This window comes from Parasteatoda tepidariorum, chromosome 4, assembly GCF_982258835.1.
Source record: "Parasteatoda tepidariorum strain Cologne lab strain chromosome 4, Ptep-v5.0, whole genome shotgun sequence".
In the NCBI taxonomy this organism is placed as follows: domain Eukaryota; kingdom Metazoa; phylum Arthropoda; class Arachnida; order Araneae; family Theridiidae; genus Parasteatoda; species Parasteatoda tepidariorum.
The window spans coordinates 55,094,972-55,117,351 of NC_141758.1; the positions used below are offsets into that span (position 1 = coordinate 55,094,972).

The 22,380-nt window shown below is 28.1% G+C and overlaps 1 protein-coding gene across 1 annotated transcript; it reads left to right on the plus strand.

Moving 5' to 3' along the window:
• The first annotated feature begins 336 nt into the window (after window positions 1–336).
• On the plus strand, window positions 337–21,813 carry LOC107442888 (short-chain dehydrogenase/reductase family 16C member 6). The gene is made up of 4 exons (XM_016056564.5): window positions 337–1,661; window positions 14,585–14,829; window positions 17,554–17,670; window positions 20,042–21,813. The coding sequence occupies exons 1-4, from the start codon at window positions 1,185–1,187 to the stop codon at window positions 20,187–20,189; spliced, it is 987 nt and encodes a 328-aa protein (XP_015912050.1). The 5' UTR covers window positions 337–1,184; the 3' UTR covers window positions 20,190–21,813.
• Window positions 21,814–22,380: the final 567 nt, after the last annotated feature.

The window sequence follows — 22,380 nt, forward strand, 5'->3', positions numbered from 1 at the left end:
AGTCACAGTATTTTAATTATAAAAATAACATTAAATTATAGCAACATTGGCCGTAATAATGAGTTGTCAGCTTATATGCCCGAATTCATAGTTTTTGCATAAATGATTATTTTACAAACAATATATAATGCCTATAATAGATCCGCTTCATTCTATTCAAATGAAATATTTATTTATTTCTATTCCATTTTTCAGCCATTTGACTTTTTCCTTCAAGGGATGACTTCTAAAAAAGAAGCTGCATTACGAGTTTATTTTCTCGTTGCTACTTTCTCAGCCACGTGACCTCTCATCTGAAGGCAAAACGTGTACTTTATTTTCCCACCTTCACTCAACCATTATTCTTTGGGTGAATTTTGATCAGCGAGGATTATCTTCTTTTTCCAGCAATAATATTAAAAAATTTCGGGAGATAATCATCAGGCAGGATAAATTCGATTTTTATTACTGTTATCGGAATTTAATATAGTATCATATGAAAATTGTTTTTCTTCCTTTATTTAATATTAAGGAAGATTTCGAAGGACAATTTTAATCATTTTATTTCTTTCGAATAATTTAGGAGGATTCTCGTTTTAAACAATATCATAATTTTTTAACGATCAGATTATCTCTCCGATAGCATAATTATTGAAAATTATTCATCGTGGGAGCCAAATAGGCTCAATTATTACCAATAATTATTCACATAACTTTATACTTGTCTTGTGTCATCGATTAATTCTAAGTTCCAAATGGATATCTTCGATGGTTGCTTATGGTTTTTTTCTACAAGCAAAATGCAATTTATCGGTTGCCTCTTAGGCATACTGAATTGTTTCTCAGCGGCTTCTAGACCATTTCGGAGACTGTGGGATTGGATAAAATCCTGATTAAAAACTTGGAATTTTTCAACTTATAAAACTGTCATCGAACGCTTGTGATATATGTATCTTTTAATGTGCCTCTGATTTCACAAGATTCCTCTGGTTTATATAATTGACTTTTATTCGTATTTTTCCATTCATAAAAATAATATTTAAAAAAATACTATCATATCAAGCTGCTCCAATAAAATCGTCTGCGCTTTTGCTTAGAACAAATCTGTGTATATACGGCTTTTAAACTGTTGCAGACGATATTATTGCTTAAGTGACTCAGAATTTTAAAACATATCTGTGATATTCAATAACTTTACTTTCAAAATGGCTTCGAAAATTAAACCTGAACTAAAACTGTTACTTGTGTCAATTTCCATGCTGCCCATGATATTTTATTACAGCATAAGGAATACGATTGTAAAGCTATTGCCGAAGAGGTATCGTCAAAAAGACATATCGGATCAAACAGTTCTAATTACTGGTGCCGGAAGTGGCATAGGTAGAGAAATTGCAAAATTGTTCTCTAAGCATTGTCAATGTCTTGTACTTATGGACATCAATCTGAAATCACTGTACGAAACGGAGAAATTGTTAGGAAATCATAAAAAAATAGCTTTGTATCAGTGTGATGTAGCGAATCGGGATAATGTTTATGAAGTAGCAAGATTAGTTAAAGAACAAGTCGGTAAAGTAGATATATTAATCAATAACGCAGGAATTGTTACTGGAAAGCCGTTTTTGGAGTTAAAAGATGAAGAAATCTTGAGAACAATCAACGTTAATATGCTAGCACATTTTTGGGTAAGTTATATATATTTTTGTATAATTTTCACTAAGAGCACGTTGATTCTCGTAAACAATCTTTTTTTCTGAGTAAATTTATTGATTGCAAAATAAATAAAATCACGTATACATATTTATTTATTTTTATGTGCTTTAAAAACTATTTTAATTTTGACATGTATTCTTACTTCATAAAACATATACTTAACCAATTTGACTTTATAAAATTTAAATATTATCTTAGGTTTTTTCTTAAAATTTTTGTTTTACTCTATTTCTTTGGAAATTAGTTATATATTTCAATCGTCCAGCTTTTAAGTTCAATCGTCCAGTTCAATAGTTCTAGTCAGCTGCAGTTTTGGATGGTTGCAGACAGAGCCATGGTCCGACCATGGTAAATTCGGGCCTAGGGATTTAATGGTATTATATGGAATAATTAACTTCAATTTAATGCCTCCTTTAGAAATGTACTTCTTTTAAAATTTTCAATGTCAAAAAATCTCAATTAATATAGTCACACTTAAAAAAAAAAATCCAAAAAGTCAGCAAAACCTGAAAATTTTTTTTTAAAACTATCTTTTTTTACAATAAATTTTCTACCGTGAACACTGTATAGAATACTAATAGCAATGTTTTGAAAATAGGTCAGAATGTCGCAATTTAATTATTTATTTAAATATAGCATAACATAGAAACTCAAAAATTTTCGTTTATTAAAGTAATTAATAAACCAAACTAATAACATTTAACAAAACGTAGAAGTATGCTTATCAAATATTAATAAATCAGTAGGAAAGGATTATAAAATACTGTTAAAAATAAATATTAATAACAGAGACATTTTGTGCCTGTCAGACGTTGTACCCTAAACCCAATTCCGATTGGACCCTGCCATAACAAGACTCTAGTTTTAAAATTAGTTAAGCCTATCCTAACCAAAAGATCTTAAATCAATACGCCCTCATTATCATCGAAAAAAGAAATATAGTCATAATTTCCCGCTGCAATGCCAAATGACTGTTTAATTCAAATACGTGAAAAATACGAACGTTCTAAGTTGAAAAACAAAATAACCCTCGTACGAAATTAATTACATATTTTCGGTTTTTTTTCCTTCTGTTTTGTAACATTAATTTATAGATAACTGTTTTTATAAATTTGGTTGAATATTCCAAAGCTGGAAAATGAACTTCTTACTCGCGAACATTCATAATAATAATTCTACAAAAAAAAATAATAATAATAATAATAAAGTTCGCCAAGGCACAATCACTGAATTAGTTACCATGTTCTTAAAACTAGTTCAGACAAATTGCCAACTCTGCAAACTAAAAAAAAAAAATTTTTTTTTAATTATGAGCATTGTCCTCGGGTTTCTGAAATACCACTCAACAAGGTGTTATTGGCCATGTTGATATGTTAGTCACTTACGCTTTTATTTCAGTCATAATTTTTCATTTTTTCTGTTAAGGAAATTTAGGAAGATAATTATTTTAAAAAAATAAATATCTCCCTACATTTCAAAAAAAGATAGATTTAGAAAATTTATATATAACTTATACCTTTATTCAAATTAGAAAGAATTATTATTATCTAGTTTAGAGGTAGCACAACCTGCTGTTCTTGTGCGCTGTTTAATATGCGTCGCTTTACTTTCGATCTAGGAATTATTTGAAAAGAAAAACATAGCCTAGCTTAAGAAATTTTATAAAAATTTGAAACTAATTTCACTAAATTAAAGAGAAAAAAGAAAAAAAAGAGCAGAAATATATTTTTAAAATTTCGAAAGTGGTACCTTAGGAGTAGAGAAAGGTTTATATTTTAAGGCAGTCTGAGTTTTTCCGAAGAAAATTTTCTTTAACTAAAACGTATTCTAAGCAAACGTAGTTCATGGATTTTTTTGAAAACTAAAGATGTTAGCAGCAAATTAGAAACAATAAAAAAATAATAAAATGAATCTTTCCTCAGACAAAGTTGAACACAGTAAGGAAAACTTCAACTCGTTTTTATTTCAAAAATGCACCTCAAACTAAATTAAATAAACTGAAAAAAAAAACATCAAAATTAAAAAAATAAAATTCTAAACGAGGTACTAAGAATTGAGAATAAATTTAAATTTAAGGCAATCAAAAATGTAATTTAAAGATTTTTGATAAAATTAAAATAATTTAAAAATAATAAAATTGAATACGTGCTATAAATTAATTTTATTAATCCCTTAGCGCAGATGGACTCAGGTATTATTTTTTTTCTGGCTCTATAATTATAAGTAAAAATGTATTTTGCTATTTTTTAAATTATAAAAGCAATCTAATAGTTTCGAAAAAAATTTAATGAATTTTCGGAATTATATTTATACTAAAATATAAAATCGAAAAAAGCAATTTGAAATTTTTTTTCATTTATATTCAAATATTTATCAATAACTGATTTCGTAAATTAAAGAACTTTAAGTGATGAATTACTGTTTCTCTTAGATCAGTAAATATCTGCAAATTTGAAAAATGTACAAATATTAAATACTTTCAACTTTGGAAGTGTGCGGTGTTTTTTGAAGATTTTTTCTTTAACGCAGAAAAGATCACCGGTGCCCCATGTTGTATTTCAGAACCATAAATTATTAAAATGCTAAATTTATAATATTTTTAAATTGTTCGACCTAAATTAATACAAAATAAGGAGAAGGCATCAAGAAATATGTTTAATGAAAATTCTGCGTACAAGGTTTACAGAAGACCGAATAAGAAAGCCTTAATTCATTTTTATTTCAAAAATATAAAGTATGTGTTACCTTGAAGGGCCGAAATCAAGAGAATGTCGACTTACACCGGTGAATGTCAACAATCACATAGTCGCTTTAGTGAATGTTTGAATTATTTATTATTTCCGATTTAATATATATTTTTCGTTGATATTATTAAATATATTCGTTATTTTAATATCTGCCGAGGATAAATTAGGAGAAACATCAGTGTTCGGAGTACCGGGCAGTGGCATTGAACCTTAAAAAAACATCAGTGTAGGGCAGAGGTCGCCAAAGTGGTCTATATAGACCCCCAGGGGTCTATTTAACATAAGTGGGGGTTGATCTGAGCCAGGGGGTCGAATGGGGGTCGATCCGCACCGGAAGGGTCGATTGGTCGAAGGATTATCAGTATTTTTCAGATATGTGACAATTAGAAATAAAAGAAGAAGACTTGGAAATATATACAGATAATCTTCAAAAATTGAGCGACGATTTTAAACTGCGTTTTGTTGATTTGGAAAACATTGACATCCCTGATTGGATTATTGTGCCATTCTCTGCTCAAATTGAAAACGTGGACATCAACCTGCAAGATGAGCTTGCTGAATTATTATGGGGATTTGAAGCAAAAACGCTTTTTAAAAATTTAACAATAAGCAAATTTTTGACAAATATAAATATAATGCAAAATATGTAAGACTTTACGAAATAGCTCAGCCATTTATGATAGCATTTCCAAGTACCTATATGGTTGAAGCCGGTTTCAGTCACGTAAATTCAATCTTAACTAAGAACAGAAATAAATTAAATGTGGAGTTTCGAGGGGATTTAAGATTAAAATTGACCAATTTTGAACCCAATATAACGAACCTTGCAAAAAAAAAAAAAAAAACCACCAGGCACATCCATGTCATTGATTAAGAAGCAATAAATCCGTAGTTACTTTACTTATTATTTCTACTTACTTATAATTACTTATTATTTCATAAATATTAAGGTATTTATATTTCAACATTAATATATTTTTTCATAAAACTATTGTTACACTATGTACTATTACTTTAATAAATGTTCAAAATCATAAAATAAATGTACAAACACAGCATCTAATAGAGTTTAATTTTAATTAACAGAAAATTACTTTTATGGGGGTCGATGGAGATTTCGAAATATTATGTAGGGGTCGATGATCAAAAACGTTTGGCAACCCCTGGTGTAGGTTATACCGGGCAAATACATACCAGGCAGTGGCACGTAACTAGACCTAGTATATATTTCGGAAATTTACCAAAGCGACTATGTGATTGTCAACATTCACCGATTGAAGTCAGCAACCACCAATTTCGGTCATTCACAGCAACATATATACTTTGTTTATTATTTTTTTAATATAAATTGAGACTGTTCTTATTACACTAAAGAAAAATTTAGTTATTTTTAATTGGCCTAATAACCTAATTTATTCCGAAATTTGTCAAATTTTTCAACGATTCTTTTCCGAAAAGGTTGCGCTATATGCATCCTAATCTTATTATAGTACCTTACAAATAGTAGGGGAGAGTGGGGTCAATTGTAACAGGGTACGATTGTAACAGAGCAAAAATTTCGAGTGTCGGGTTCTAGATTTGGTTCCTAGGTGGCGCACAAGGTGTATTTAATAAATCTACATGTACACCCCTGCTGGCAACCGTTTTTATGTACTTTTGAAAGAGTTACATCACAAACTATATTTCCACGCTACGTAAGTACTTTTTTTGGTATTAGAATATTATATTGTAACAAAGTAATTTTGTTTAAACAAATAAAAATTATTAACCGAATATGTAAGTGGACACTTTAATTAACATTTTGAAAAAAAAAAGATTAGTTTTGTTAATTAACTAGCATTGTTTTTAACAAATGAAGCTGAAATGGCGTCTTGGGAACGATTGTAACAGTAAGTAAAGGGACGATTGTAACAGCTGAAAATAAATAATCTTATGTTTACAAACCATTACTTAACTCTTGAAGAACCACCAATAGTTTCCTATATCATTTATATTATGGTGCATGTGCATTATTTTATTTGTCACCTTTCACAGCATAAATTACAAATTTTAACCCCTTAAAGTTAAAAGTTTAGCCCTTTAGGTCTCTGCTCATTATTATTTTTACTCCTAAAATATCACTACTCTTTTGATCAATAAAAATATACATCACAACTATGATAATATGTATAATTAACTATGTTTTAGTTAAATTTATGAACTGTTACAATTGACCCCGTAAGTGGGGACAATTGTAACAAGTGCACGACTGTCAAAAATTGTTAATAGCTAATATAATAACATTTAAAATAAGGTATTTATTTTTTTCTAGTAGAGGATAGTCTACTTTACTCGTTTGTCAATTAATACTAATAATATATTAATTAGTAAAATATTCTTCTTATTATATGCTATAAAAATTTCCTTGCTTTTTTTTAAAGGAACAAAAACCTTCTGTTAATAGAAAAAAAGAGATGGTCCGGTCAGGGTTAAAAAAAAGATGACAGCTTTATAAACCTGTTTTAGTTTTCTTCCTTTCAGACACGTAAATATTTCAGGGTCTATTGTTTCCTAATTCTATTTTTGTTCATCTTTTAAAAATGGGAAAGTGAAGAAATAATGAATGCCAAGACAAAGATTCGTGCGTAGAACGATTTTTTTTTTTTTTTTTTACTGGTCTGCGTCATCTAATTTATCTATTACAACTCTAACTTACTTAATCTAGAAGTTAAGCATTTTTATTTTCACAATGCACCATAGTTTTATAGAAATAAAATAATACTAAGCATAAATGCTAAAATTAATAACTTTAAAAAAATTAAAATTCTTAAATATAATCTTAAATCTTTATCTGTAATCTTAATTAAAAAATTATCTCAAGGATAGAATCATTTAAAATAATGAACCTTTTTGTCATTTTATTTATTTTACCACACTAAAATCCTTAGTATTTTTTTAATTTTCATTATAATTAAAATCATTGCGAACACAGACGCGTATCTTTTTTATTACAAAATTACCTGAAACATTTCAAGCTGATAAAAATAGGCCGATTTCCGCGGGACAATGAAATGCGCAATACGGAAATAATTAAAGAAAATCTGGAAATTGTTCTAAAAGTTGTGGTTTGGGCCCAATATGATACATGAGAGCCGCGATGGCTCAGGGGATCGAGTTCGAATCCCAGTCGATACAAATTCCGCATCTAACTTGCACCGACCACAGTGCTGACGTGAAATATCCTCAGTGGTAGACGGATCATGGGTTAGAGTCCCCTTGTAGTTAGGCTAACCGTGGGAGGTTCTCGTGGTCTTTCTCTCCATGTAACGCAACGGGTTAACTCCATCCAAATGTCCTCCTCGAAGGCAAATTTCTCCCAATACTCGATCCAGGGGTTCCCTTGTCTTCTGGAATGGGTTCAAAATTACAAGGCAACGGAGTTGAACATTAGTAGTCGTAAACCCATAAAATTGGGTCGGCTGTTCAACGCGGTTATAAAATATAAAATAAAATATGATACATGAAGTTTGCCGTCTCCCCCGAGGTGAGTTTGAGTCACCATCTTGAATTTACTGAAGGGGTTGAGGGAGTCAGATGGGAGTAAAACATAAACGTCACTACTGTCACTACCTAAAATATTTTTCTCTATGTATTTTTTTACGATAAATCGAATGACAACAAAATTTATTAGATAGAACTAACAGTTAATTACAGTTACAGTTACAAAAATTATATTGGATTTAATAAGCATGAATTAGAAAGAGGTACTATTTTTTTATTATACCTATTTACGGTACCTATTTATCTGAAATACCTATCCAGACAAATGAGGTGTTGTTCTCTTTATAGTTTTTACTCCGAATCTAATGATATCAGATCGAAGTTGACAGCTAACAGTTCAAAAGTTATTAAATATCTCATCTATAAGAAGTACAATTTTGAACTTAAACTTATCTACGTTTTAAACTTATTACTATTTAAAAAAGCGAAATATTGGATCCTGAGTATTTTCTTATACTGAATCGAGTGAAATAAAAATTAAGTCGATAAAACTAATATTTAGGAAGTTACAAGCGACGTTTAATAATTTAAAAGTACGTTTAATGAATAAAGAGATATGATTTAATGAATGAATAACGTTTAATGAATAAAAAGTACAATTTTTGTGCTTAGATATATTTTTGCGTCTTACATTGCTATATAGACAAGTGAGGCATTGCTTCTTATGCATTTCTGTACGCTAAATTTAATAAATTAAAAACTAAGTTGATAAAATTGTTAGTTTCCAAGTTTTCAGCGTTTTATGCATAAAAAAGCAAAAGTGAAAAATTACATTTTTAATACTTGAAAGATCTTATAACGTCTAAACTATTAGTTCAATCGATTTAGCTATGTTCTCATTCGATTTAGCCTAAAAAGGGACATAGGATCTACTACTTCACTTATCAGTGCAACTGTTCCAAAGGTTTAAATAGGTTAAAAGTACATAACTGTATCTTTTATATAAAATATACAGTTATGTATATACATTAAAATATGTAATAACTTTAGAATTAAAGCTCCTTAGGACTTAGTTTAGGTTTGTTTCGATTCAGTGTAAAAAAAATACATAAAAAATTATACTTAGGTTGCATAGATAAAAATTTGAGACAGGTAAATAGGTATATTTAAAAACATTAGATTTTTATACTTCATAGTTACTAAAACTCTTATAAATTTTGAACTACACAATTAATCGACTTGAATTTGGTGTTATTAAATTCTTCGTAAAAAAATACACAGTGATAATACATATTTTATTTCATAACCGTCGTTGAACAGCCGACCCAATTTTTTGGGTTTACGACAACTAATGTTCAACTGCGTAGCCTTCTTATTTTGAACCCAATCCAGAAGACGAGGGAACGCCTGATCAGGTATTGGAAGAACTTTTGCCTTTATGGAGGACTTTTCTGATTGAACTAACCGGCATTTGCATGGAGAGGAAGAACTCGAGATCCTCCCACGGTTAGCATGACGGCAAGGGGTCTCTAACCCTTGATCCGTCTACCACTGAGGATATTTCACGTCAGCACTGTGGTCGGTGCAAACAGTGAATATTTATAGTGAAGTTTAAGTTTCACACCCTTTTGACCCCCTTAATAAATCAACAGGAGAACTAGTCTCTCGGGGGAGGGGGCAAACTTTGAGTATCCATATTGGACCCTAACCACGACTTTTAAAAAAAGTTCCTAGCTTTCCCCTAATTATTTTCGTATTTAACTGCATAGAAATTAGCCTTTTGAAACTTTTCAATCTCTAAGTACTTCAACTAATTTCTTAAGTATTTCAACAAACTTTTATAAGCATTTCAGCTAATTCTTCCTCTGTTATTTTTACATTGTTTGGAATACAATTTTTCCTTCTTTACTTCATTTAGTTAAATTTATTGCTTATGAATACATTATTATTACAATTAAATTTACTATTAAATTCATTATTATAAATCATTATTATTGTTAAATTCATCAGCGCTAGTCATTTTTACTATATTGATTATTATAATTAATTATCGTTTCTTTAATCATTAAATTAATTATTATTATTATTAACAGATTTATTGAATCCATTATTAAAAAAACTCGAATTTTTATAAGATTGTCAGAGAGTGTTTTTATTTTTTAAATAAGAGTAGATTAATAAAATGAGATCAATTGTTCACTCTCTAACTATTTTAACACTCATTCTTATTAGAAAACAACGAATTAAGTTATTAACTCTGACTTGAATTATGATAATTACTATTCAATTTTTTCACGCTAAGGAAAAAAAACCTTATCTTTTACTATTAAATTAAATTTTTATTTCCATAAGTTTTATTAGTTTCATTTAGTATCGGACCAATATCAATTTTCATTTAAAGAACGATTCCTGCTTTTAAGTAACATATATTTTAACATTTTACTTATTTGTCTTAACACGCTGTTAAATGTTATTTGCCATTGTTAAAGATTTTACGAAGACATTTTGATGCTTTTTTTTCCTTTTAATGACAGCACTTTTGTGTAAAATGCAATAAAAATGCTGTAAAAAAATAAAACAATCCTGTTTCTGAAACAATTTTATGTTAAACAATTGTCTGAATCTGAAACCCTCTTAACAGTCCTGTTAGCCCTGCACCGTAGAGTGTTTCTTTTAGTGTCATTAAACATCATAAATCACGTCATAAAACATCGCATCGCGCAAGTGAGCAAAACGAAATTGAAGATCGAATTTTAATGAAGTCGTATATTTAAAACTTGATTTCTCAGGAACTATTCGTCCGATTTCGTTCCAGTTTTTTATATTTTGATGTATAAAATTACATTCTTCAAAATGATGTAAAAATTTGTATGCCGTACAATTTTAAATTGTTTCGACTAAAAAGCAAAAAGAATTACCAAATGTTTTTTTTAATAGAATTATCTTTTAATGAAAGAATTTTATAATACTGTCCCAAAAATATTTCGATTATTTTATTTAAAAATTTCACGAGATATGGCGAAATTAGCATTGAGGGATTAATGGCGAAATGAACAAATTTTTAACCACTCTTCTTATTAAACTATTCGAACCATATTTCCCAGACTGCGGCTACTCCTGCACATGATAATTCATAATTCCCTCCTGGGTTTCGAAGCGTTATAGTAAAAAAACGAAGACGAATATGGCAAAAAAGAACATATGAAATTATTCCGAAAGTATTCAAGTTTTAATTTAAGCAGTTGCCGGTAGATGGCAGTAACATGTACCACTGAAGCCAGTTGTAGTAAAGAAAAATGACGTTTACAGGCAGAGGGAATTATGAATAACCCTGTATTTTGAGGATCAGAAATTCACATCCGTCGAATGAAGGTATGTTTATTCAAAGAAAGTGTATTTTTGTGTCTAATTTCGTTACGTAAAATATCGTCTGCAATAAGTAATTAGCATATTTGAGGACAAATCCTCGCAACATCAAGGTTGAGTCTTAGTATGTGAAAATCTATGAATCAAAAAATAGTTATTCAAGGTGGTTCGTTTTTGTTTATTTTTCTTCTCGTACATTATTTTAAATTTTATTCGCATCATATAAAATTTAAGGGGGGGGGAGAATTTATCTTTAATAGATCAAATGTTTCTTACGGTAAACCAGATAACTATTATATTAAAGAAAACATACTAAAAAAAGTCACCAAAATTTCACCGTTTATTTTGATAGTTTGTTTAACAACACTTTAATTAAAAATGTATTGATGAATATTTAAATAAAACACTTTTTTACTCTACATTTGATTTATTTAAAGGTGATAAAACTATGCAAAAATTTTCGTGTCATGGTCCCTTACCAAATAAAACTGTCAATTGATTATCCAAATTTAATCAGATGATTTTTTTAGATAGAGAATTGTCCCCTATCATTTTTTATATAAATTATATTTATAATTTAACGTAGTTTACTTATTCTGTTGCATTTCTCTTAGCATATTTTCAATTTGGAATTGTTTTTTAACCAACCTAATTTAATAATATGTTTAAGTCTCACGGTTAAAGAGAAAGATCCATATTTCGGTTTATTGCCCCGTTATTTTGGTACCTATAGGACAAAAGAAATGCACAATAATCTTATTCGCTGATTAATAATAATTAATTAAATATTAACAATAACCTGTTAACATAATAAAGTCTAAACAACTATTACTTTAACAAACTTAAGTAGTTTATAATAATTTCTCTAGTAAAATAATTAATATATATTAAAATCTCTAGTATATACGTTTATTACAATTAATGACAGTGAGCGTAATGAACGCATAATTAAACTTAGACCATAAATATAAGTAAATGTTAGTTTAGATAATTTTTTTAATATTTAATTATAATATTTAAATATCACTATTTTGTAAAAAATGTTAAAACACATTATTTTTATTAATAATTTTGAATATAGAGTAGTACATTTCTTACAAAAAACAAGTAAATAGTAAAATGAATTAAATGAAACTATTACTCGATTTCATAAGTATTAAAGTACAAACTAAACCTATATTTTGAAAAAATAATTAAAAATAACTTTTAAATGCGATTTTCGCTACGTGAAATTGAATAATTTTTAGTTGAATTTTTATGAACACATTTTACATAATTACAATGGAAAGTACGGGACAATTACAATTGGCACATTATAATTGCAGTGGGAAAATAATTGCAATTTTGGGGAATAAAGAAAACTTCTGTATCAGTTCGGAGAGTAAGACAATTGCGAAGCAAGAAGCACAATTCCCTAATACGAAATAAGCAACTATTTTTACAAATAAGAAACTATTATTACAAATAAGCAACTATTTTTGTATTTATCACTTTTACGAAAAAGATATCCCTGACTGATATTAAAAAATAATCATGTGATTATATGTTATTTTTTTCACATCTTTGAGTTAAAATAGAAATTATAATTATAAATTATGACAAATCAAAGGTTTTATAAACAATGTAGGATACGAAGAAATAATAATTAAAAAAAATTTATTCCATAATAAAACGTAATAAAACATTGAATGCTAAAAATTAACATTTATGGGTAGCAAGATACGTCTTCTTTCTCGCTGCAAAGAGTAAAGACAGTTGCGAAGCATGAAACACAGCTCCTTTATTACAAATAAGCAGATATTTTATATTTATCTCTATACGAAATTGATCCCTGACAAATATTATGAGAATAAACGCGAGATTATGCGTTACTTTATCACATTTTTATTTTGAAACAAAATTAATTATAAATTATGATAAATCAAAAATTTTATGAACAATGTCTTATAGGAATAATATGATTTTTTTTTTATTATTCTACAATAAAACGTAATAAAATATTGAATGTCAAAAATTAAAATTTATGCGTAAACAAGATATTTAAAAACTATTTACATGCACTGAATTAAAATTGCAACCTACGTGATTTGATCTGTTCAAGTAGGTCATTGATACTAAATCGCATAAATGAAAGTTTCTTTAAAGTTGAAGGCTAAAATGGAGGTGAATACGTGTGAAGTTATAGAATTAGGAAAATGTTATGTTCACGATTACCCTTTCCTTTTCTATAAGCATTTCTAAATAAAGTTGTAACTTTATGATATGTTGTAAGAAATAAATTTCAAAACTATTTTAAATAATTTTTAGCGTTTCGCCCAGGAAAATTAAAAAACAGCTACAGTGAAGTACTTTGCAATCGAAGCAAAGCTATAATTTTAAACTACCTTTAATATTTTGCCATAAAGAATTATCTGAGCCTTAGAACACACAAATAACTTAAATATCTTAAAAATTATTAAACTTTTTTTTAAAAATCGTGACATTTTTTTTTCCATTTAGATTAAAATGGTTAAAATCAATGCCTTTTTTTTCTCATTTTTTGCAATTTTTTATAAACCCAGATAATACAGCATGGGAGTAAGTTCTTAAAACTAAAAAGAATTAGTTCACACTTTTCATTTTCTCAAAACTGTGGCTTTTCACCGTATTGATGTTTTGTGCCATTTTCAAAACAAACGTAGAGGTAACTGGCTAAAAATTGGCTAAATATGACATAACAGTCATAACTAATTGTTGAAAAGTCACTGTTATGAAAATATCATATTGTTCGTAAAGAAGCATCACTTCATAAAACGACAGATCTTTCTTATGTTCCAAACTACATCATCTTTAAGATACTAGAAATTAGTAAGATTTAATTCCACTTTCTTTAGAATGTGCTATGCTGGCATATGCATTGAAAGGAAACTGCAATATAACTTGAGCTTCAATGTGGTTCATTCAGTATTTTACATTACTATGCTAAACATTGTGTTCTAAATATATAACTAATAATGTATAAATATAATACAATTAAATATGTAAAATCAAGAAATTTTTATGCGAAAAAATTATCTTCGTTTTTAATTTTCTTGGTAAAAATGATTCTATGTAAAAATATACCATCGCCATAAGGAGAACACTTTTCTCGTGTTTGCACAAATCTTTTTTTTTTCTCTTTATTTTTATTATTGTTCGAAAGCTAGATTAATATCAGAAGTAACCTGCTGCAAATAATTTTCTTCTCTGATAATAGTAAGCAGTGAAGATTTTTTTTATATATATAACGAAACATTAAGTAATTATAAAACTTTGTATTTTAGTTTCTGAAAGCCTTTCTTCCTGATATGATAAATTCTAATAAGGGCCATATTGTGTCGATTGCGAGCCAAGCGGGACTGACTGGCCTACCAAACCTCACGGACTATTGTGCCAGCAAATTTGGTGCTGTTGGATTAATGGAATCAATTAAACTGGAAATAGAAAGAGAACGATTAGATGGTATAAAAACAACAGTAGTTTGCCCGAATCTTGTTTCAACAGGCTTGTTTGAAGGAACTCAAGCTGTGTATGTTGCTTCTTTAATATTTTCCAAATTTACATTCATTAAAAAAATAACAGTAATTATTCTGTTTATCACTTTTGTAATCTATATGTGCATTTATTTTATGTTACACCATGAATTCGGATATTTCTTCATCTATTGGCAACACTATACAGCCCCTGCCCAAATTATTAGGCGCACTATAAGATTTTACGTAAAATCTTAATTAAAAGGTGATACTATACAGCTTTATTGTTTTTTCGCGACTGAAACCAGTTTTCACTTGTTTAAGTTCGTGTATCAATTGGTTAACATTGCAATACATTAAGTTAAAAATAAATACAAATAAAAAGTACACTGGTCGACTAAATTAAGAGATGGAAGACATTTTCCGAAATATCTCAAAAATACTGAATATAAATAAATGAAATTTGGTATGGATATAGCTTACTATTCCATTATAATAAAGTATGCAAAACAAAAATGAAAGTGCCATTCACTGGCAAGACCTATTGCCAATAAATCCACTGTATTCTGAACTGATAAAAGATAGTTCTGATAAAAGATGACAATAAAAGTGAGGCTTGTACAGTGTGTGTTGCCTCTAGTATGGTGTATGGTCACCCCTGACAGACAGACAGCATGCACAACGAGTATGCATGCTGTTATTAAGGGAGTTAAGGAGGACTTGTGGAAGACCCTCCCATTCTTCCACCAGATCAATTTTTAACTCCAGAATGGTTCTGGGAGGAGGTTGGCGCATTGCAATAGCTCTCCCAAGAGCATCCCAAGCATCAGGCCAGGGGATTTGGCTGGCCAATCCATTCGTTGAATATCCTCGCTTTCCAGACACTCATCAAACATGAGAGCCCTATGTGGTCGCGCATTGTCGTCCATAAAAATGAACTCAGGGCCAGCAGCGCCCCTGAAAAGACGCACATAGGGCTCTAGGACCTCCTGCCTGAACCTCTGGGCATTCACGGAAACATTGTCAAACACATGGAGCGGTGTGAGGGTATCTTGCATGTGCGAATGAATGTGCGACAATGCTTTCCATCTCTTAATTTTGTCCACCAGTTTATTTAAAAAATCTCCTGAATAAAAACTCATAACACGTATGTTTAAATAAAAAAGTATTGCATGTAAAGTCGTGCAAAACATACAATTATTAAAACACTACAATGCGTCTAATAATTTGATCTAATTATTATAATATACTAATAATATATCTGATATAATAAATATTCTATATTTATGTTATACATCGTTTAATTTATCCAATCGTCGAATTTTTATTTCTTATCATCTAATGTAACTAATTGATACACGAACGTAAACAAATGCGAACAGATTTCAGTCACTTAAAAGCAATAAAACAATGTGATCATGCTGGTCGGCCAAAGGTAGCTAATTTATATTTTAAAACCTGGTATTTGCTTAGTAATTTTTCATTAATTATTATTTTTAAATGTTACTAAATTATAAAGAGAATATCCTCATCCTCAAGTTGTTTGTCGATAAAATTACCTCTTAACAAGAGTAATTCGTCCTAATATTCTTGGTACGAAAAAAAAATTACGCAATTTCATTTTACTCATGTAAGAAATAAAAGTCTAAACCCAGGATTTGGAAAAGTAAACCTTTATGCGGGACAGCACTTTTCTTACCAGTTTTCTTCTCTTTTATGTAAACCTTATTGCTTATTGTCCTTGAAATATGGCAGTGTTATGTACGTAATGGGTTTCAGCATGCACTGTCACATTGATCGGAAAAAATAAGGTAACTAAGATAACTTTTCCTTCAATTCCAAAGTTTACGCAATTCGAAATGTTTCATTTAGAAACACAAATCTTCATTAGTATTCCAATTACTACTTACAAATGAAAGTATTTTGGAGCTAAATAACAACGTAGATAATTAAAGAAAACCGTTTCCATGAAAACAAGTGATCGTCATACAACTTGAATCATTGTTTACCTTTTTCTCTATAAATAAGTCGACATTCATTAAATACCATGAAATTAGAAGCTGAAGATACTATATTTAGAAGCACAACTGTGTTTGTCACAATGTACTAATTATCTAATTTTTCAATTATGTAGAAGTTGCTTGTCAATATATACCGCCATTTTGAATAGAAATTATTCCGTTAAAAAAATTAAAAGAAAACAGGATTGCTTCATAGTCATAAACATTCGCTATCAAAATATTTACAATGCGTTTTTGTGCCTGATTTCGAACTTAAATTACCATCTACACGAATTCATTAGCACATTTATGGTTAGCCCCTCGAACACTTAACATATTAAAATCAGATGAATAGTTCAAAAGTTAATAAAGTGATTTTTTTTATTACTATTAATTGTGTTTATATTGATTTATTGAGTTCTACATCGGTTACAATATTTACTACATTAGGCTACAAATGCTTTTTTTTTCTATAATTCCTTTAAAATCAAAATGACCTATGCAAAATTAATAATTATTGTTTATGAATATTAAATATTCTAAACATTAATAAATAAATTAATTATAATTAATGAATATCAATTATTAGAAACATTAATAAATAAAATAATTATTAATTTATTATTATTATTAATGAATATTAATTATTAAAAACATTAATAAATAAATCAATTATTAATTAATTATTATTAATTAATTATTATTAATTAATTATTATTAATTAAGAATTATAAATATGAACAATTACTTTAATGCGTTTTTCTTATTTATTTATTACAGAGTATCTTCGATTTTAAAGCCTGAATCTGTTGCAGAAAAAGTTTTAAATGGTGTATTGGAAAACCAAGACGTTGTTTTGATACCAAGTTGGTATTGTTTGGCTTTTAGTATGAAATTGTAAGTATTTTTTAGAAAATATTTATTCATTCTTAAAAAATTTATATTTTTAAATATAAATATAAATTTTTTAAGATGTTGACAAAAATGACTGTATCATTAAAGCTTTTAAAATATCGTTTAAACTATTAATTCGATATTTTTATTACGTTTTTAATTTCCCAATCATTAAAAAAATGAAAATTCTAAAATTTTGATTTGAAAATTATTGTATATCATACAATCCTTAAAGAAACACACTGCTTTTTTTAAAGGAAATAATAATAATAATAATCGCAATAGTTTATAACCCTACAAACAATTTTGCATGTTTTGCCCCCTGCATCTCCCCTCACAAACTCCTCGCATCTATTGTTTTTTTTTCTTAAAAGTCGATATTTTACACAAAAACAAAGAACATTTTGTAATAAATTTACAACTATTATAATTTTATGTAGAAACATTTTGTTAATAATATTTTGTGAATCGTAAAAAAAAGGAAGAATTAAGGAAGGGATAACCAGAAGTTTTACATCCCATATTTTGATTAAATTAAAAATATTAAGAACAGCAGATTAAATATTTATTTGTTGTTTTATTTATTTTTAACCTTTTTCAGCAAAATAAAAGCACAAAATAATTATTGTTGTGTACACAAATGACAATAAAAAACGTAGTTTAAGTTTAAAATAAAATTTGAAATATGATGTTTTGTGTCAAAATTGCGTGCATATGTTTATTAGCATGATGTGACACTTTGTGACAAAAGGGAGGATTAAAAATATTGAAAAAAGGTGACATAAATTTTGGATGGCCCCTTAAACTGTGGGCAATTTCAATACAGAAAAAAATAGTTTTTCTGTAAATTTCTAAATGGTAAAATATTTTATTATTAAGCAGCTCTGATCTCATTAAACTATAATTACCAAAGAACAATAATCATTACAACAAAATAATCTTTAAAAAGACAACTTGTTTCAAATGAAAGCTTAAAACCTCGTGACCATCAGTTACCGATAAAAGTCTTATGATGTTGACAATCATTGTACAAAGGATCTAAATCATTACCAAACAAAGCAGAATGCAAATGGCATTAAATAAAAAAGAAAAATGCTATTGGAAAAACCAATTACCGATGAGAATATTTTTAAAGTTTTCCTGGTCTTTCTTAAGCCTGTTTAGATTCAGATAAAAGAAGCGACGATTTTGTTCAGTTAGCAACCTGTGTTTTTTAAAAGAAGAAATTGATCAAATGGTCAAGGTTAAATTAGTTCTTTGTCGCCAACTTGGTCAAGATCACCCGTTATTTAAACAACCTGATTGGCGTGATTTAAACTTTTTTTTAATTTATTTATTTTTTAATTTTATTTGTTTATTAGTTAGTTTGCAACTATGAATTGTTTCATTCCTAATGTTGAATGAATTTTTTTTTAAATTTTATTTTTATTAAAAAGGTTTTGAATTTATTACCAACTTATAAGAATTTCACCATGAAATCCGTTTCGCCAAAAAAATATTCTTTAATCTGTTCGTAAAAAGTGCCTAATATGGTAATGAAATGTAATTAAATAGCGCGTACTCTTATACTTTATTAAAAATAAAAATATTTTAAGAAATGTTGGTTTTTAATATGTATTATATTTTTTCTGTTACCCAGTTTATAATTTATATATATATATATATATATATATATATATATATATATATATGATGATGAAAAATTATATACGACGGAATAAGGAAACGAATTTTGTTTCAATTATAACTAAAGAAAATCAATTTAATAACAGGTTTTCAAAAAAAGATTTCAAAATTTCAAATTTTTTTATCGAATTAATAAGCATGATTACACCATAACTTTTTCTTTTTTTAAAAAAAAAAATAAAAAATATTGAACTCTGCTTATAAAAAATAGTACACGAGTTCAAGCTATTCTTATTTATGTTTGGTGTATATTTTAGAATCGTTATCAAAATTGAATTAACTTTTTTGGTAATCGTTAATCCTTAATACTTTCACTTTTAGGTCAAATTAAATAAAAAGAACTCTTTTTATTAACTTCATAAAATTGAAAGATAACAATTTCTGTTTATTAAAACAATTGAAATACACATTTTAAAACGTCACTTGAGAATTTTTTTTGTTGTTTAAATTCTAAATTGCAGGAGTTTAACTATCTTTCTGCAAATTTTTTATAAAAATTTATTCACCTATAACTTTTTTTGTTTCTTGTTATATTGTTTTAACATAATTTTTTATGTTAATCTTTTAAGTAAATAACAGCATATTATGAGATCGATGCTGTATTATCATATGAATTATAATAAATTAATGCGTGTGATGTTGCTAAAAGTATTTTGCTTTACTTATTTATTTATTTATTCTTTTTCAGACTCCTACCCAGCCAAGTACTTAGTTACTTTTACAAGCAAAATGGGGTGACGAAGATGATGTCGACCTTTAAAGGCAGAACTAATCAAGACTTAAATATTGACATTCCTAAGAAATATGAAAATTTAAACGGTTCTGTCCTACAGTAGAGAATCTGTAGAATCAATGAAACATAAATATTATATGGTTGTATATAAAAATATATATTTGAAAAGAAAAAAAGTTTTAGAATGCATATATAAACCAAAAAGCTATTATCTGTGTTGAATTTACCTTAAACTGAGAATAAGTAAATACTCTAAATCTATAACTTATCAATCACATGCTTTCAAGGTAGGAAAATTTGGTATTTTAAGTGAAAAACAGTAGTGTCACAAACAGTCAATCTCACAAATCTCCAATTCGATGCGTATTATTTTTTTTAATCGTCATAATCAAAAAATTTTTAATTTTGTATGGTAATTTTTTGTTTTCTAATAACTTTCGTCAAAAATTGCAGTCATAAAATTTTGTAAATAGATGTTATATCGTAATTTGATGATTTGTACGACTTAACAACTTAATCTTGCCCTACTTAAATACAATTTTCGATATTAATTATTAGAAAAATTAACTTAAAATTACTATAATTAAAGTAAATAAAAATACCTGCTCAACTGTCTATGCACAATTAGTCCATAATAGAATGTGACCCTAGAAGCGTACGATGACATTTTCAGTCAGGAGTTAATATGTAAATTTTGAATGCAATGCTTCATTTTAGAAATGGAGCTTGTAATGCTTACCATAATTTCAGAAATGCTGCATAAGAAATGCCTGACATATATCAACAGTTTATTTTTATTCTTTTAAAATGTTCAATTTAGGAAAAAGTGGGCACCGTTAAAAATGCTACAATTGGGTAGTAAGACTTCATGAAGAAGAAGATCACAAATACCCACACACGTGACCTTTGACGTCAGCACTTGCTGATCGTTTGTCAGCCAAATGAAGCGTTAAAGTTAAGCTAAGTTTCTCCACATAAGTTAGAATGTTAATTAACATAAAGCTAATTAAATACAGCCCCGTATCGTACATTAAATTTATTGAAATATAATTCTTTCTCATCTACATCTTTTACTTAACTTAGATAACTTTATTATTTGTTTATGTATTTTATTATAACCGTGATATATATTTTCGTTTTGTGTAGTTGCCAACTTTGAAGCATAATTAGTTTGTTTTTGCTCTACATGGCTTCGTGCCTGTCTTTGTGTTAAGTAAGAAATATATAGTAAAAGAATTGAAATCTTTTTGAAAGAATATAGAACGTGTCACTTAAGAGAATTGATACTTGACGGGCTTGGCTTACTCGAGATGGAATGGAAAGAGCAGTTGCTAACGTAAACAAATGCCACGTTTCAACAACCAATCAGCATCGAGATACCCACGCTACGTCACTTTCAGGTATCCAATTATCCTCTGGCCGGTTACAAAATTTACTAATTCTGCACTTAACTGTTAGATATTTTGAACGAAGTTTACAAAAATTATAATTATATGCAAAAATTTTCAATTCATTTTTCTTTCATTTCATGCCGTTCTTTCAATTTAGTGACAAAAGAACTAATATCTAATTCATTCTTTTGTATATACTCTTCTTAAATCTTTCATATTAATTGAACAATGATAGAGGTACATTAAAAGATACAGTGATAAAATGAACTAATTAGGAAAACATTGTGTATTGTATAGTTGTGTTTTTATTTTAAAATAAAATCTCTTAATCTTGTATTTTGTCTTTTTCTATGCCAATTATAAAATTATTATGATTATTTTTTGTCGACGAGGGTGGCTTTACATTATTATATGAAACAAAACTCATTTTCAGTAGTTCATCCTACCTCCTGCTAACTGCATTTACCATCATTTCGCATGATGCTGTAACTAAAGTTTGCTGATTGTCAAAATTTACCATAACTAAGAAATTTCTCTGGTACTCATTCCATTCAAAAGCCCATAAAAACCTCTTTCCACAGTATCTATATTTAAACTACATAGGATTGATGCAGTATTATTAATAATTAAATATATTTAATGTACCTATATTAGTATTAAAACTGCATCGATTACCAAATACCAAATGTGCCTATTACCAGCTTTAATTAAGTATCATTAAGGTCAATAATAGTGTGATGATTTTTAACTTTTCTCCTAAGCAAATTAACCCAATAATTTTACTTTCTAGTAAATAGCTTTTAGTTTTATTTCATTTAGTACCTATTACCAATCAGCTTCATTGTCATCAATTACACCATGGCGATTTTTTCATGTTTCTTCTAAACAAAGCGATTCGGTATA